At 39.8% G+C, this 19,493-nt stretch overlaps 1 protein-coding gene across 2 annotated transcripts in view; it reads right to left on the bottom strand.

The window, feature by feature from the left end:
* Nucleotides 1-223: 223 nt before the first annotated feature.
* The window catches only part of TMX3 (thioredoxin related transmembrane protein 3), a 36,619-nt gene continuing 17,349 nt past the window's right edge, over nt 224-19,493 (bottom strand). The window contains exons 9-16 of one of the 2 annotated variants that reach the window (XM_043889041.1): nt 17,096-17,171; nt 15,583-15,681; nt 14,356-14,413; nt 14,103-14,156; nt 11,028-11,084; nt 6,440-6,569; nt 5,198-5,266; nt 224-3,678 (exon numbers count right to left, since the gene is read on the bottom strand). In XM_043889041.1, the coding sequence (XP_043744976.1) occupies nt 3,418-3,678; nt 5,198-5,266; nt 6,440-6,569; nt 11,028-11,084; nt 14,103-14,156; nt 14,356-14,413; nt 15,583-15,681; nt 17,096-17,171 (804 nt within the window). In that variant the 3' untranslated portion in view covers nt 224-3,417. The remainder of the gene's footprint in view (nt 3,679-5,197; nt 5,267-6,439; nt 6,570-11,027; nt 11,085-14,102; nt 14,157-14,355; nt 14,414-15,582; nt 15,682-17,095; nt 17,172-19,493) is intronic. The other variant, XM_043889042.1, reaches the window with a different exon arrangement.

The following is a 19,493-nucleotide window of genomic DNA, read 5'->3' as shown; positions in this document are numbered from 1 at the left end:
TCGGGTTTTTCATCTTCTATACGAAATAATTAATTACAACCTGATCTCTATCAAATTTGCTTAAATTTTTAAAAACTATGTTTCTATAATTACAAATAACTTACAATTAACAAGAGGGAAAAAAATTACTTTGTGGAAGATGAGTCTTGACTGCCCTTTTTGCTTGCACAGAGAAAAACCTGCATCCCAGAGAACCAAAAAATAAATAGTAAAAATAAAATGGTTACATGTTTTCAATTAATTTATTTAGAAAAATGAAGGTTTACAATTGGTGCCTTAAGGCAGGAGACCATGAGTTCAACAAGTTAGTATTAATAATACAGACTTTCAAAAACCTTTATAGATTAGTCCAAAGTAGAAAATTATTTTCTGCCCACTCTTGGACTCAGACACATTCAGAAAAAATATATATTTATAAAAATAAAACGGCAAACCTAATCCCATCAATAAACTGATAGTCTTAATATCAGTTTGTCTGAACTACCTCTGTGTAATAAGAATAGCTGAGTGATTTTTCCCTGCCCTACCTCCATATCATATGAAGTGATGATGAAAATATTTTTGCAAAATCAAAAACATCCCTGAAACAAAACACAAGAAACAGTAAGAACAAATATCCACTAAATAAAAACAGTATAACTAATTGGTTTACTATTCATACAGACCAGTCCTTCAGCCTCTAGACATCTAGCTCTTCATGTTATTTCTACGTCAGACACCAGGGAGCACACGTGTAAAGAAGATGGAAATCCCCGGTCGAATCCACCTCGACTTCAGATGGCAGTTTCAGAAATACTAATGCAATGCACACAATAAAACAAAAAGGACTGCCAGCTATAATGAAGTGCGCTGCTGATAAAAACACTCTCTCGCTGAAACATCTTTAAAAACTGTGAGCACCGGATTAAGCAATGGCAAGCATATAGGATCCTGGACTTCAGAAGTTAGAAAGAGAACTTTATTGCAACTGAAAGAGAAGGCAGAAGTCCAACTTAACTAAAGGATATTCCCCCTACTGACATGTGATAACAGTAAGATCCATCACTGAATTAGGATGTTCAGTGTATCTATGTTCTATAAGATTCATTAAGAAACCTACCTTTAAAAAAAAAAAAAAAAAAGAAAAGAAACCTACCTTTATTTTGAAGTAATTTTTCCTAAAATGAAAACAACATTCCTAATAAACCCTGCTATCACACTGAAGGGAAAACCATACTAGTGAGCAAAAATTTTCAATTTGTTTTGTGAAGATACTGTGATAGTATCTTAGAGACAACTAAAAAGCAAAATTTAAAAAAAAAATCATTTACAAACCATCTATACTTTTTGTTTCCCCAGCATCACATTTTGAAAACACAAATAGAATATGAGGCAACAGTAGAGAGTTGTGAAAAGGTAACAAAGAACTAAGGCCTTAATAGATGAGAAAAATCTCAGAATACAAAGGTCACGGAACTATGTTGATACATACTAAGCTTTGCTTTTTCTTTTTCCTGTTTTGCTGTTTAATTTACAGGTGTGCTTGACAAAAGACAAAACCACACAGATGACGCACCTGATAGTGATAAACATGAAGGAAAAAGCCTTAACATTCTCACAACCTCCTCTTGTCACTGGTAGTGGCCAAGCTGCAACGTCCCTGCCAGGCTGAGCCCAAGGATCTGTGTTTAGCTAAGGCTTTCACACCCACAAAACAAAACAAGCCTGACTACTGCCAACATCAATACCTATTTTCCAAAAGACTCACTTGTTAACTCGTTAGAGAGAAATTTCCTTGTTAAATTAACAGTATTTATATTCCATTTAAGAATACCATTTCATTCTAGTGTTTCCTGCAATTTCCTGTGACTGCCTATGTGCTTCCTTTATAAAAATGATGATGATGAAGTGACAAATTTAAGAATAAATAATTATTGTATACTAAAAGGTACAAGAAAGTAATTACTAGTGGCTCCTTAGGACTTAAGACGCAAGAGCTTCAGGTTAGTAGTGATCAGCATGGCATCAGAAATAACCCCAGGCTGCCCTGGGGACCGTAGCCCTGAACAGCTTCAGTATCGGACCATAAATTACAGATTTTTAAAGTCATGAAACATTTTTAAATGTTTCATAATTCAATGTATAATCACTCAAATAATAGTCACTTAATAAAAATCCTAAACTTAGCTCAAAAATAAAAGTCTCAAAAATAAGCTAATCTATGATAAACATACCATACTATTATTTAAAAAAAATACCAATTTTGCACATTACTTAGAATTCCTATGTTGTTCCATTGTGGAGAGGTGAGGGGGCACTGGCTGAAATGGGTAACACCTGGGAGGATGCAGAAAGCAACTGGCAGATCTCTTTAATTACCGGACATGAATTTTCTTCATAGGCTGATTATGTCACGCATTAGGAACAGGCACGCCCAAAGCAGTATATAACAGATGTCAATAAATTCCGTATGTGTGTATGTGTATATATACACACACACACCCATGTACACACACATTAGATCATAAGTTACCATAAAGTCACTATGCCATAAACATAAAAATGTGATATATATTACTTTTTAAAAAGCAGCAGGAGCTTTTTATAAGAGAAAAATTTTAGATGAAATCCCAATATATAAAAGAGAAACAAGAGTAGGCTGTTCTGGCTAACGCGGGGGAGGCAGGAGTAACAGAGAGCCCCGCCCCTCCCGCAGTGTTGGCTGAGACACCGATTCTGTCATCTGAAATTACTGATCCAAGCAAATCCTGTTTACGCGGCAAAGATTAAACATAAGACAATACAGGCCCACAACATAGGCCCTATGAAAGTTTTATAATGCAACTGAGTATAAAGGTAAAAAGTAACAGTTCCTCTCCTTTAAAAATAATAACAAAATAAAATCACTATGCTATATAAAACCAAATTGTTTTATCTCATAATCTTAATTTGATCCTTGGAAAAAGTTACTAGTTCTCTTTAAAGTGCCTAAATTTCAAAGACTTAATTTTGTCCATATAAATCTTATCCAAAACACGAGGAGAATGCATGGTGCGAGGTGGAGGTGTTATTTTTCTCTATGACACATGTATCTTCTACCTGACTGGCCGATTTAAATATTCTGCCCAAGAATCTTAATTCTGTCACAGAATATTCAGATAGAGAAACATGCAAATAGAACTGGTCTGGTAGAACAACATCTACAAGGTAAACTCTGACGGAGTGTTTTGACTGATTGTTTTAGACAAACTTTCCATCTCTTTGCTCCAAACATCTCCCCGTTTGTGGAAGGACTATTTTATAACCCATGCAATTGAGGTTAGCAAAATACAAATACCACGTTCTCTTCTGGAAAGGTCATGATTAAATGTCTAAATTCAATAAATAGACTCTTTTAATAACGTGAAATCCTATCACACAGTCTAACCGAGTCGAGCTTCAATCTTTCTTCTTTTCTAGCACGTCTTTGGGTTCCTGCGGGGCAGGCAGCGGAGACGCCCCAGCCCCGGGCTCCGGGGGCTCCTGGCTCTCTCCTGCCGGCTCCGGGCCATCAGGCTCGCTCTTGGACACCTCGTACCGCTCCTCGATGTAGCCTCCGTCTGCGTCGGCCGTGTAGATGCCGTAGCACATGATGCTGATGACGCCCAGGGGCAGGCCGAAGAGGAAGCAGCCCATCAGTGGGGAGCTCCTGAATATGGACTGTGGAGAAACAAGGAGGCCCCTGAGACACCGCCTGATACAGAAACCCTCAAGGAACTGGGAAGCAGCTACAGAGTTCCTCCTCCTGCGGCCAGCCAACCTGCTTTCGGTTCCACTGAATCAATGTCAGTTTTTCTGCAGTAATACCCTGTGAAAGACACTTCAGACATTTTATGTCTGTGTATGTGAGCACGTGGAGCCAAGCTATTGGCAGCAAAAAAGGGCACCAAATCCTCCATTATCTTTTTTTTTTTAATTAAAACTTTTTATTTTGTTTTGGAGGACAGCCGATTAACAATGCTGCTGGTAGTCTCAGGTGGACACCAATCCATTCCCTTTTCAAAAGACATTTGTTTTCCTCCCATTAATCACAAAGCTCTCTGAAGTGGTTGTTATGTGCCAACAGCTTTACAGCCGTATCCTGGCTTGAGAAGGCTGGCTATTTACCATAAGGAAGGTAATACTCTCTTCATGGAACATTTTTTACTTGACTGGTTAGAAATTACTAATTAGTAATTTTACTAAAATTAACTTAGTAATTTCCCTCAGATCCCAGAGAAGTAAAAGCAACGTGACTGAGTTTTTCAACTATACTGTAGTCTATGGATTGTAACTGTAACTCTTGAGAACTAAACAAATTCGAAGCAGAGCAGGGTCACTTGGGAGTGAGATAATGCAAAGCGGCATCACGGAGTCAAGGAGCCGTGAGGCAGAAGTTTCAGTGTGAGTAAGGACAAGGCAGGCCGGGGTCCAGGGTGGGCCCAGACTGAGAAGAAAACGTGAGACGGACAGAGAATGGTGACAGGAGTCACTGGAAAAGGGGAGGAGAGTGACCAGACCGATTACTGCAGTAGCAGTGATTACGCAGAGGTGCAGAGAGGACCTGGAGACGGGCCAGGAGGATGGGAGAGGAAACCACGCGGAGGCCAGTCACACGTGTGAGCAGGGCCCAGCCCCTGAGAGGGCACGGCAAGCGGAAGGCGCAGGGGCAGGGCAAGGATCAGCAGCGGCTACTTCTCACCAGTGGAAGGTCAGTTCTGTTTTAGTTGCTTTAGGCCACAATGAATGAAAACACCCATGGAGTAGCTCAAGATAGACAGAGAGTACTACGTTTAAGGCTCCAACAAATTTAGGGCTACTCTGCAGCCGAGCTGACAGCAGAAGCTGGGACAGTAAGAGAGATTTCTGAGACCTCTCAGCAAGAGGGTTTCAGATCTAAGGACTGAGAAGGGCAGGAGGAGGAAAGAAACTCTGAAAAACACCAAGTTACGCTATCGAGTTCAGTGATCCTGAATTCCAGTTGCCTCACCAATCATACAGAAATAAACAACTGGAGAAACTTAATTTCCATCTGATCAGTATCTTCTCTTAACATAAATATGTACTAGATCTCATCTTGTAAGATGTATTTTTATCAAATCCTTTGAAACTCCAAATTTTATTAATATCTTAGTTAGACAAAACCTATATCCCTATGTTCTCAATCATCAATGACACCAAACACGCTGTCACAACTTACCACAACAGTAGATTTGGCATCAAATACTATTCGTTTCAATCTCTGCAAAATGCTATCACCTCCTTGGGCCTTAAAGTTAACAGGAAAAAACAAATTGTTATTTCAGTACTATCATTTATCTGTTAGGTAATCATTCTTATGATGGTAGGTCAAGAGGTGACTACAAAAGATTACACAGAACACCTGAGGAGTCGTGGAGTAATCTTCCTGGTTCCTCCGTCCCTCCTTGCCTCTGTGCTCCTGTATGAACACAGCCTGATTCTCTGAGAACACGTCCTCCCTAGCGCTCTGGCTGAGGCTGACCCACCGCGGGTCAGGCCTGCCCTGTTCCTGAGCTTAGCTGAGCATGGTAAGAGCTGCTGCAGGGCATCTTTCCTGTCCTACAGGCAGAGCCCCCCTGGTGATGAAACCCAAAGGGAAACGGCTGGAAGGCAGAGGGGGCGAAATTCCTGACGAAAATCCATCCAGTTTCTGTGTTCAGCACCCCCTGAAGTCTGTCCCCCCCGAATCTCACTAACTGATACAGATGGGCTCTCACTCACACAAGTGAGCCTCACTTGAACAACTGTTAGCTTTACAAACAAAACTCCTACGATGTGGTTAAGAGCGTTCCCAAAGAAGAACTACTTGTTACCCTGTGAGCCAACTTTCAAATACAGTTTGTGTAAAGCTGAAACCAGTCTCACAAAATAATTAAGCTTCACGAAAGCACAGAAATCTCCTATTTTCTCTTAAAAAACAGTTTAGATTATCCATTCATCATTCTGAGAAATGTTTTATAGAATTATATTTGGGATAGTCCACTCAGGCTGGTTCTAAATACATTTCCTGATCTTTTAAGAAACTGTAGTGTTACTCACAGGGCTTTTTAAGAAAACTAATCCAAGTGACGTTATTCAATTGTATTTGTGAATCCAGAGAGATACTAAGAATCGAGAAGTTCACCGTCGGATGGCTCTGTACCCCACACACCTCTCAGCCTCCACAGCCCCGACTCTGACTCCACGTCAAGCACCTCCTGACAACCTGACGCACCCTCCTAACAGCGTTCCGCCCATCAGTGCCCCCTGCCACCGACAGCCTGCGGAACCAATTCCACCTACAGTGTGAGAGAACTGGGGAGGACAGAGGTCTGCCCCACCCTAGGGGTGGACGAATCTTCTTCTCAGAATCAGAGGAGAAGAACTCATTTCATCTCTATGTCCTCCCATCACCCCTTTGAAATTATAGTGAACAACTCACATCTACTGTGCCATCCAAGATGTTATTAATGAACTGGACCATGTCTTCTGCATTCGTAATCTGTCTATCTAGTAAAAAGTACTGTTGGTTTGAAGTATTCAGTACAACCACAGTTGGGACTTTCAATTCACTGAAAATAGAAAAACAGAGAAGTCAAAATACATGTTAAACACAGAGACAACAAGTATTCTGATGTTTGAATTAAATCCAAATAACTAATAGTACAAAAGGGAGCTATAATAGTTTTGCCTTCCTCTGCTTATATAATTTCAAATTGTGCATCAATTTAAAAAAATAGCTAAATTAACATTTATGAGAACTGCTAGTATACAATATCAGACAGCTAAATATTCACAATTAAACCTAAAGATAAAAGTTAGTATGTATGAAGCACCCGTTTCTGGGCAGTGTAATTTCTTGCACAAGTCTATGTTAAATACCATCACTGTTAATCACACGCAGCCCACTTCAGTGAAAGTGTCGTCTCCAGAGTCACTGCCTGTGGTCCACTCTGATGCTTTCCCCCAATGCAGCTTCAATCTAATATTTTTCATTTAAAAGTGAATAAAGGTGGGGGACTTTGTTTTGAGTAAACTCTGGGAGTTGATGATGGACAGGGAGGCCTGGCATGCTGCAGTCCATGGGGTCATAAAGAGTCAGACACGACTGAGCGACTGAACTGAGCTGAAAGGTGGGGGTGTGGGGACTTATCTTGTAAAAGAAGTTAAATGAGAAAATTCAAGTTAAATATCCAGCACATCCCCTGTACATAACAGTGGTTCAATAAACACAATTCCAAAGCCTCTCAACTTGCCACCACCCCACAGTACAATCACCCCATCCTCTTGGGTGCTCCAGGGACATTCTAGATGTCAATTCAGTTTGCAGACAAAAACCGTAATGTAATATTACTAATGTGTCATTTACTTCAAATAACTTGTTTTTTTCCCTTCAAGGATAGGATTTTGCATAATTATAGAAAGGGGCTTCATTCTGTACGCCACCTACTTACCAGGTTACAGTTATTCATGTGTCTATCTGTATCCATTTATGGGTATTCGTGTGTCTCGTATTATACAAAAGTACAGAACTCTACAGTAGGAACAATTCACAGCCCTGTATGATCACCACATGAGTAACTGACCCCTCCCCGCACCACATGCTTCCGCCAGGGAGACCACGTGCGCATCTTCACGTGTTTCCGGGATTGCCACGAGCAGAGGATCCCCAGGAAAATACCCGCCTGGGATGGGGGTGAGAGGTAGGGGAGGCCTGGACCTAACTGGCAGCCTGGAGCCACGTGGGGCTGTGCCCAGAGAGGGTCAGCCAAGCCCAGACAAGTGGGAGAATACATGATTACTGTTTTATGCCACTGGGTACTGGGGTACTTTATTATCCTGTATTATTAGGCAATAATTAACTGTGTAATTAAAAAATAATCTTAGCTTCATTCTTGTTCACAAAAACAGGAAACGACTTTTTGACTTATAGCAATTATCATTATACTGGATCAGTAGCAAAATTCTATTTTTATGGAATGAATTAAGAACCTGGTCTTCCTACAAAAATATATTTCATGAAGAAGTTAAAATACACAGCTGAACTAGAAACGATATTTTCTGAGATAATTCAATTTGAATAATGATGAAAAATAACACCTCACTCTATCCCCTCTTAACAATGCTCACAGAAACCTAATAAAAAATAATTTAACAGACCAAAAGTCTGAGCGGACCCTATTTCCTTGGAGAAAAAGTAAAAAACACAGTCAAAGCTACAGTGTTAAACTATCATATAATATCACGCACTTTGCCCTAAGTTAAAAACTTCTAGGCATAAATACTGATTAAATTCCACTAACTTATGTGTCAGTACTGATGGTACAAGTGGGGAGGAGCTTTTGGAGTTAGAGATCTGGATTCGGGGCCTGGGTCTCTTTGACTTACTTGCTGGGCATCATTTGGCTTATTAGTTAACTTCCTTGAGTTTCTTTTAAGAAATTTCAATTTCCTCATCTATATAAAATGGAAAGAATAGTTCTTACACCTTACTGAGTTAGCGTAAAAGTCAGAAAACGCACGCTGACCACCCAGTCCAGTGTTGGTCACAGGAGAAGTGTTCATTGAGGACTTTCAATTACTATATAACCATCATTATATGCTCTCTTCTCTCAAAAAAAAAAAAAAAAAAAAAGTACAAACTTCTGACCATAGCAGTAGCAAAACTTCCACTATCACATAACTCACACTGGAAATAATACTCGTGACAGAATGTCCATCCATCTCTAGAAATTCTGAGTATTATCCAGAATCAAGGAGGTGTTTATCAGGTGCAAATGGCTTTGGTCTCTTGCTCACAATGTTTTATCGCATCACTTTATTGGCTTGCCTCCAAGAACATTATAAAAAGTGGTTGTATCAAAATCCTTACCATACACAGTATTACAAAATCCTATTAAAACATATTTCTATTGTAACATGAGGCTTCCCAAGTGGTGCATGGTAAAGAATCCGCTTGCCAGTGCAGGAGATGCAGCTTTGATCTCTGGGTTGGGAAGATCCCCTGGAGGAGGAAATGGCAACCCACTCCAGTGTTCTTGTCTGGAGAATCCCATGGACAGAGGAGCCTGGTGAGCTACCATCCATGAGATCTCAAAGAGCTGGACATGACTGAGCACATTATATTGTGCCCCCTTTATAAGATTAAACAGCATAGCAATTTCTCTTAGGTCTCTACAAGGTCAACCAAACTCCTATAAGCAACAGTCATTTTATAGGTGATGGGAAATGTGTAAACCATGTTTTTATACTTTGTATTGAATATTAAAAATTCAAATAAGTACCTTTAATAATTGTATAGATACTTTATTTTATTTTCTCTTGATTTCTTCATTATGTATTAAATCTGGTACTTTATATCTTTGGTAAACCCTCTCAAATTCTTACTGGAATAAGGATAATGAATTGATTATAAATGAACAGAGCTACTTTACTTTGTAATTTTGAGATTATTAAGATGCTTGCTCCCTGGAAGAAAAGCTGTGACAAACCCAGACAGCCTATTAAAAAGCAGAGACATCACTTTACCGACAAAGGTCCATATAGTCAAAGCTATGGTTTTTCCAGTAGTCATTCATGGATGTGAGAGTTGGACCATAAGGAAAGCTCAGCACCAAAGAATTGATGCTTTTGAGCTGTGGTGTTGGAGAAGACTCTTGAGAGTCCCTTGGACTGCAAGGAGATCCACCATCCATCCGAAAGGAAATCAATCCTGAATATCCCTTGGAAGGACTGATGTTGAAGCTCCAATACTTTGGCCACCTGATGCAAAGAACTGACTCATGTGAAAAGACCGTGATGCTGGGAAAGATTGAAGGCGGGAGGAGAAGGGGACGACAGAGGATGAGATGGTTGGATGGCATCACTGACTCAATGGACATGAGTTTGAGCAAGCTCCGGGAGTTGGTGATGGACAGGGAGGCCTGGTGTGCTATACAGTTCATGGAGGCCAAAGAGTCAAGCAACTGAACTGAACTTCATAATTTTAGGCTCTTGAGGGATTTCCCCATTTTCATGCCCGCGCTCTTTTTAAGACCCATTTTCCAAACACTCGTGTATCTGCTATTACTCCCTGCCTGAAATGACCTCTCTGCGTTCTTCATTCAGCTACCTTCTCATTCTTTAGAACTTCTCTTAATTACTGCCTCCTCTGGCAAGCATCTTTGAGCCCCTGCACCTTCTGTCATTGGGGTGAGGGCAGCAGTGGGGGTCTCTCATGTTCTCAGACAGTCTGCAACCGTCATCCTGTCTAACCCAGCAAACTGGAAACATCTGAAGACGGGGACTCCATAATCCACTCACTTTTCTGCACCAACAGTGCAGTGCCGAACACAGCGTGTGACATACAGCAAATAGTCACTAAATGCCCACTGAATAGAATAGGCTTTCATTTGAAATTTATTAATTTGGAATAGGTTTGATAAATGTTTTCTAATATCTATCAACTTTCTGAAGTGACAAATCATATCTTAATACCATAAGCATAATTAGTATTATTTTAAAACTGCATAGTTTTCCTATATAATCTGTTAAAATAAATTATTTTAGAATCGTAATTAATCCCTGAATGCTAAAAATTTTCTAATTAAGTTTTATTCGTTAAAACTGAACTAAGGTGCATATTAGACAGAAACTACAAAGTTTACAAATTTCTGTATGATATTCTTTCCAAAATACTATGTTATCAACATTAAAATGGGAGTATATTTTTAGAATAGAGAATTTTAAAGTTTAGTTTCAAGTACAGATTTTAAAAACTAAAGTAAAATATTTAATGGGAATGTATCTTTATTAACATATACAAAGGTTTGCTTTCTTTCAGCTATTAGTCCTTCTGCCTGTCTTTGAAAAAGAGAAATTTAAAAACTGATAGTCAGGACTGCCTGGCGATCTGATGGTTAGAACCCCACACTCCTACTGCAGGGGGCACAAGCTCAAACATTGATCGAAGAACTAAAATCCTGTAAGCCACACAGTGTGACCAAAAAAACAAAGAAGCGTTGGTAGCAAAAATTTAGCATTTTACTTACTCCATCAGCAAGGTATTTATATAGTCATTTCCATCCATGTGGCCAAACTGAAAATCCCTAATCAACAACCAAAAAGAAGAGACAAAAAAAGAGCAATATTAAATACAAAAAAAGAATAAATACAAAGCACCGAATTTATTGCTTGCTAAGCATGTAAATACTGTAAACATATAACATATAGATCATATACAATAACTATTAAAAAGTATAAATTCTATTGGCTTTGGAGATAGAAACATGATGTAACAAGCAAATTTTAAGACATTTCTATTTTGTTTCATACTATGTAATAGGAAAAATATATATATATATATGGACACATCATTAAGAGACTCAGCATAAAAAGGGCATAATAAGCAAGTAATGTGACAGATTTATACTGACCGTCCTGTGACAGTAACAAACTGACTCAGCACACAGGAAAAATACCACCTATTTTTTACATTCCATTTTCTTTGAGTTCCTGTTAAAATCATCATCTATCTGCATCTGACTTGTGACTGCTCGCTCACTCAACTGTACCTCAAATGCATGACTAAACAGGCAACCTCATTTTACTGGGCTTTGCTTTACTGTAGTTCCCAGATAGTATGTTTTTTTTCTTTTTATTCCCTTAACAAATTGAAAGTTTCTGGCAACTCTGTTGAGTGAGTCTATCAGTGCTATTTTACCTACAGTATTTGCTCATTTTGTGTCACTGTGTCACATTTTTGGTAATTCTCACAATATTGCAAACTTTTTCATTATTTTCATATCTTCTCTGATGATCTGTAGGCAGTGATCTATAATGTTACTACTGTGATTTTGGGGTGCCATGAACTGTGCCCATGTAAGACTTCCAATTTAAGTAATAAATGTTGTGCGTGTTCTGACTTCTCCACCAACCAGCCATTCTCACATCTCTCTCCCTCTCCTCTGGCCTCCCTGTTCCCTGAGACACAACAATGTTGAAATCAGACAGAGTAATCACCCTATAATGGCTTCTAAATGTTCAAGTGAAAGGGTCCTGTGTCTCTCACTTTAAATCAAAAGCTATAAAAGATCCAGTTCAGAAGGGGAGGGAAGTTGAGATAGGCTGAAAGCTAGGCCTCCTGCAGCAAAACAGTCAGCCAAGTTGTGAATGCAAAGGAAAAGTTCTTGAAGGAAATTAAAGGTGCTACTCTAGTGAATACACAAATGGTAAGCAAGTAAAACAGCCTTATTACTGACATGCAGAAAGTTTTGGGGGTTCTGGATAGATCAAAGCAGATACAACATTTCCTTAAGCCAAAGCCTAACCCAGAGCAAGGCCCTAACTCTCTTCATTTCTATGGAGGCTGAGAGAGGCGAGGAAGCTGGGAAGAAAATCTGAAGCCAGCAGAGGGCAGTTTATGAGACTTAAGGACAGAAGCCTTCTCCATAACAGGAAAGTGCAAGGTGAGGCAGCAAGAGCTGATGTAGAGGCCGCAGCAAGCTATCCAGAAGATCCAGCTCAGATCATTAATGAACATGCCACATTAAAGAAGAGATTCTCAGTGTAGATGAAACAGCCTTCTATCAGAAGGAGATACCATCTAGGACTTTTGGGGCCAGAGAGAAGACGTCAATGCCTGGCTTTTAAACCTTCAAAGGACAGGCTGACTCTCGTTAGAGGCAAACATAGTTCGTGACTTTAAATTGAAACCAATGCTCATTTATCATTTTAAAAATATTACAAGTCCTTAAGAATTATGCTAAATCTACCCTGCCTTTTTACGACAACATAGCCTGGGTGCAGCATATCTATTTACAACATGGTTTAATAATATTTTAAGCCCTACTGTTGAGACCTACTGCTCAGGGGGAAAAAAAAAAAAGGTTCCTTTCAAACTATATGCTCATCGACAATGCACTTGGGTCCCCCAAGAGCTGTGATGGAGAGGTACAATGAGATGAATGTTGTGTTCCCTCCTGCTAACGTAACACAACACCCATTCTGCAGCCCATGGATCAAGGAATCATTCTGACTCTCAAGTCTTATTATTGAAGAATCACATTTCCTAAGGCTGCCACAGAGCTCTGGTGGATCTGGGCAGAGTCAACTGCAAACCTCAGGCAGGGAGTCACAATCCCAGATGCCACTGACAGCATTCATGATTCATGGGAACAGGTCAAATATCAACACCAAGAGGAGTTTGGAAGAAGCAGATTCCAACCCTTGTGGACGATTCTGAATCATTCAAGATTTCAGAAAAGGAAATGACTACAGATGTAGTGAACGGTCAGAAAACTAGAGTTAGGAATGGAGACTGAACTGCTACAATCCTGTGATAACATGAATGGATGAGGAATTACTTCTTATGGATGAGCAGAAAAGAGCAGTTCTAGGAATCTACTCCTGGGGAAGAGGTTGCAAAGACTGTTGAAATCACAACATTTGGGAGACTCAGAATATTACATAAACTTAGCTGACAAAGGAGCCGGGTTTGAGAGGATCACCTCAGATTCTGAAAGATAAAATGCTGTCAGTGCTACGGAGAAATTGTTCAGGAAAGGAAGAGTTGATCCATGAGGCAGATGTTACTGTTCTATTTTAAGAAAAAGCCACAGAAACCCCAATCTCGACCACTCTGGTCAGTCAGCAACCTTCAACACTGGGGCAAGACCTTCCACCACCAGCAAAAAGATTGTAGCTCCCTGAAGCCTTCGGTGATGATTGGCATTTTTAAAGTATGGACATTTTTTAGACACAGTGCCGCTGCACACTTAATGGGCCACAGTATGTATCAAAACGTCTTTCACATGTACTAGGGAAACAGAGATTTCGTGTGACTTCCTGTATTGCAGTGGTCTGGAGCCAAGTCCGCAACACCTCTGAAATATATGCTTGTATATGGGCATGTTTTCTTACCACAAATCCTAAGACGCAGGTATGATTCAAATTAGAAGTTTTTTTTTTTCTAACTTGTAAGACATGTATCAACAAACTTCAAGTCCAAACAATTCATAATAAAATGCAACATGCTGTAATTCATTTCAGCTCCTTACTTTTGCTTTACTGTATTACAAAACATAATGAAACAAGATAATGGTACTTTCCAGAATGCAAACACCTACCTGTGGAACTGGTCTCTGTAATCTCTAGCAACTTCCTGAATAATTGATTTTAATCTGTAAGAAAATAAAAAACACATGAACATTCCATCTTGTCAATTTGAAAAAATATAATTATTCAATTATAGTATCTGCTGCCTTATCTAATGTTTAATGCTGCAGGAAAAGTAAGCTACTGTATCAAGTTTATCTGAAGGCCATGTAAAGTCTGAACTGGATGATAGTTGAAGCTTAAAACTATTTCATGGCACTATACCTGGTATGTTCAACTGATGTATTTTTCTCATCAATTACTGCGATAGCCACAAGCTTTCCTGAAATGAAGAATGACATATCTAAATTCAATAATCCTCATTATACAAACTTTCCAATTATTACTGTACTTAAAAACAGGAAAAGAGTATATAGCTTCTAAATCCAATTCCAATTATTTTAAACATATTATGTTTAGCAGAGTGAAACCCTGAATTATTTAACATCAAGTGATAAATTCCAACCTACCTCCCACCCCCAAAATGTAAATATCAATTAGTGAGTGAAAGTCGCTCAGTTGCGTCTGACTCTTTGCAACCCCATGGACTATACAATCCACGGAATTCTCCAGGCCAGAATACTGGAGTGGGTTAGCCTTTCCCTTCTCCAGGGGATCTTCTCAAACCAGAGATCGAACCTAGGTCTCCTGCATTGCAGGCGGATTCTTTACCAGCTGAGCCACAAGGGAAGCCCAAGAATACTAGAGAGGGTAGCCCATCCCTTCTCCAGGGGACCTTCCTGACCCAGGAATCAAACCAGGGTCTCCTGCACTGCAGGCGGATTCTTTACCAACTGAGCTATCAGGAAAGCCCCAATAATGGTAAATACTTAACAATTCATATACTCAAACTGCATTCTTTCATACAACTCACAAACTGACGAAAATAAGTATTTTGTTGAAAATTAATAAAAGCACTTCTTCCTAACACTTATGTGGTTGGCTTCTTATAATTTTTGTAGTTTACATCTATTTGAGACCATTCAGCTAGTTTCTTACAGCTTTCTTTTTACACCTGTATTTATATTTGCTTTGCTTATCATTTTCAAGCATGTAACTTCAAGAAACCATGCCAACCTGACACCCTTACTTTCCGCACAACTAGAACTGTGCTTTCAAAGGCTGGGATAACTTGTATTCCAAATTCTATTACAAAATCAGTCTTCTGAGGACAGGTTTCTGGTGATTATTTTTTTCTAATTTCCTTATTATCCAGGCTCTGTTTTCCCTGTCACTATTGATTCTTTAATGAACCCTTTCTAGCTAATCTTTATTCCACATGTATGTTCTTTGGTAATATTCATCTATATTCTCATAAAGTTGAACTGGCATTCAGGTCTGAAAGAAGGAATGCTATTATGAAATAGGAATTAAAAACTCATTTCCTATAGATTTATGTAATCAGTTAAGGAAAAGCTTTGCAGAGTGATGGAGTTGCACATATGCTGTTACCGGTATCTCCAAGTTCATATAAGAGGAAGCCGTCCATCGTAAGGTAATTCTGAAACCTCTCCCTGTTGATCCAAGATGACAGATCACCATCTTCGTACTCTTTAAAACAAAGTTAATAAATTAGAGTATAAATAGGACATTAAAATGTTACAGTGTTTAATCTAGCAATATTTATAAAATGCCTGACACAGGATCATAATCAAATTCATAAACTTCATTTTTAGAAAGCTATTCGAAGCAAACAATCAAATGTAAAAAAAGGATTAATACCCAAAACAATTCATCATTACAGCATCATTAACACAGCAAAAGATAAATAAATAAAAATATAGGAAATAACTGAAATACCCTAAACAGGAAGTAATTTAAATCATTACGGTACAAACTGAGGAAGGCCATTTATAGATTTTTAAAAATTACAATAATTAAGGGGTAAAGCAGGTGACAAAATAATACAACATGACTGTAATACTGCAAAAAATGAAGTATGCAAGAAAACTGACAGAATGATAAAATGAAGGCATATATATACTCCTACTAAATAGTTTTCCTGGGCTGATGATTATTCTTGGATGATGTCCTTATGGGCAATTTTTTACTCTGATTTCTTTGCTCTTCCGTATTTTATGACATCCTTTTTCTTATGTAAAAAAAAAAAAAATCACATATAATGTCAAACATAGTATTTTAGCCCTTTTCTAACATCATATACTTCCTCTGACAGGAAACATAATATCCAAGAGAATTATGTCCTGATTAGAAATATAATTCTGAAAAATGATCACAACTGCATGAAAAAGCAGCTGATGGAAATGCCTACCAATGTGTTTGGAGGAAGACTGGATTTTATTGACTTCTTGAAAGATGTGCTTTTTCGGTCACTTGCTAAATAAACAGAACATTTTCAAGTTATCACACCTATAAAATAAGTAATATAATGCAAATCTGAAAGTATTTATGGATTCAGATTGATGACATAGGAGGGTAAACATAAAACTAGAAGTTGATTATCGGGTCACAATCTCCACTCCAGGTCAAATTTTCTAAAGATTATACACGAAAGTGATAAAACTAAAACTCATTAGAAAATAAACCACCCCCCTGAGCTTCATCCCCATGCTCCTGACATTATCAACAACAATGAAAAGGTAGGACAAGCAGGCTTCACTGTGGAAGATGGCTTATTTCTTCCACTTCTTTGTGTGTCTCAAATGTCAGACCCTTTTAAAATGAATTCTGAATGTTTTAATGTAGAGAAACTGCATAGGGCTCATTTCTAGAGAAGGCAAATGATCTGATCAAAAAAAAAAGAAAAAAATTTATTGTAAGGAAACTCAGAATGAAAGACCGCTGAGTGGAAAACATGAAGTTGAAGGGTAACAAACAGCCAGCAGTCACTGAACTAACGGGTTTTTGAACAGAAGCAGCATCTGACGTCAACATCTAAGGCCTGGAATAGACACGGCGTTTTAATTATACGGTGTTTTACATCAGTTAAAGCACTGGAACTTACCATCATAAACAAAATAGGATTCATCTTTGAAAACAAGCACGGCGGGCATCTCTTTCAGGGTCACATACTGCATAAACCAGAAGAGTAAATGAGTCTGACAGTTAAAAATTTTCTGTTGGTCACCATGAGTTTTAAAAGTATTGGAAGATACTTGGGGGGAAACTCACAATGCTAACAAAAAAGTTACAAATGGTTAAAAAGAACACAGCCAATCTCAAGCTCATCCAGTGACTGGGCTTGTTACCTCTTGATACATCCCCTGGTACGGTGCCCTGTCTGCTGTGGGGGAACCATGGAATATTCTTAGAGCTGCTAACAGACAAAGATATCACAAGAAGTGGGGTCCAGGCAGCACGCTGAAACTGCAGAGGAGCTGGGGCAGAGGTAGCAGGCAGCACAGGCCCGCCCTCCCCAAAACTCCCAGGCTGTGCGGCAGAGACACCATCACTGCACCCAGGAGTCAGCTTCCTGTGAATCCACGATGCATCACCACCTCCCCGGAGGATGAGAGCTGCTAACGTCCGGGAGAGGCAAGGGCGGGCTTAGACAGTAACCTTTCTCATGAGCGAGAACTCCTAACGGCAATTAATAAGAAGAAATTCATGCAGTGTGTGTCTGCTTCTTATCCCTGTGCTGCGCTTAGTCATGTCTGACTCTGCGACCCCACGGACTGCAGCCCGCCAGGCTCCTCTGTCCGTGGGATTCTCCAGGCAGGAACACTGGAGTGGGTTGCCGTGCCCTCCTCCAGGGGATCTTCCCGACCCAGGGACTGAACCCAGGTCTCCTGCACGGCAGGCGGATTCTCTACCCGCTGAGCTACCAAGGGAGCTGTGTTGTACTAATTTCAAAAGACTAAAATTACAGCAGAGAAATCAGCATCAGAGCAGGAAAGATGTAACTTGGGCAAGCCACAGGGAATTACCACATAAATGTGGTAATGCTGGACTTAACAATGAACACATCAATAGATGACTAACAAAATAAAAATAATAAAAGGAAGGACAGCTGTCCTGGAAGGATTAAAAGGGAGGGAGGTATGTCTCAGGTGATAGAGAATGATCTGGTTACCCTGCATTAAAAAATGCCACAGCACCATGAAGACAGCCCCTGAAGGGCAGCGGGAAAGCCCTCAGGAAAGGCTCTGCCGCCAAGCACGCCGCTGGTCACCATCCACACTGATGCTCCCGGAGCGTTTCAGAACACCCGGCGTCTCTCCCTTCCAAGGGCATCCCTGGGTGAGCCAGCCATTCTCTGAAATCACACGCCAGTGAAGCACCTGTCCCCACTACTCCTCTGAAACCATTTCTCTTAAAACCATCAACTACCTCCAAGGGGACAAACACCACTGTTCCTTCCTCTCCGCATCTTGGTGTTTCACAAGCATCTTGCACAACTGGCCACTCCTCTCTGAAACACCTTGTATTCTGGCTTCCCTTTCACCTTGTTTTCCTACTTCACTGGTGAGTTTTTCTCATTGTTCTCTGCTGTCTTTAGGACCTGGGACCTTTTACCCGCCACCCTCCCCAAATTTGCACTCCATGTCTGAGAAGTTTATTTTATTATTTATGCAGCTATCACTTAACTCCCAACCCTTATATCCAACAACTTATTTGATGTTTGTACTTGAATGCTTAATATGTCACCTTAAAACAAACCTTCAAAACTTGATCATTCCTCCCATACTCTTAACTTGTTCCTTCTCCAGTATTTCCAAGCTCCTAAGTAATACCACCATCCATCTACCCAGTTGTTCAAACCAAAAACCTAGAGTCATCCTTTTATTAAATTACTAAAGCACATATTTATTTTGCATTTGAACAATTCAAAGTCACGGCTAGAATTTTTTCACGTTTGAACTTGAACAACTATTTCTCAATCAAAATGAATCAGAAGCAAGAGAACACGTATAATGACTTCTTATTCATCTCTTTTCCTCTAGAACAAGCTCAAACAATTCCATCTCCAAACATAATTCTTTCCCTTCTCCCTAATTCTTCTACTACCTTTCAAGCCTAAACCCTAGATTGTTTCAAGAGCTCCACTGATCTTCCTGATTGAGTCTCATCCTGATCCAGCTCTTTTTGCACTTAGCAGAGGAATGTCCTTAAAAGGAACCTGAGCCTAAGCCCTTCCCTAGCCCTTCGCAGGCGTGGCCCTGAGCTGCAAGGCTCCCACCGGGCTCGGCCTACCTCCCGTCTCCTTTGTCACTGCGGTACACCCACGCTGGCGACTGCGGCTACTCCACTGTGCCAGGCAGGCCCTCATCTTGGGCGCTTGTATCACCTGGTCCCTGTTCCTGGTCTACTTTGGCCACGGACCTTCACATTCCGTAAGTCCCAGTTCAGATATATTTCCTCCACAGACAGACACTTCTTGATCAACCAATCAAGAGCAGCCA

This window comes from Cervus elaphus, chromosome 27 (assembly GCF_910594005.1).
Source record: "Cervus elaphus chromosome 27, mCerEla1.1, whole genome shotgun sequence".
Taxonomy (NCBI): Eukaryota; Metazoa; Chordata; class Mammalia; order Artiodactyla; family Cervidae; genus Cervus; species Cervus elaphus.
This window is presented reverse-complemented; position numbering and strand designations above follow the sequence as displayed.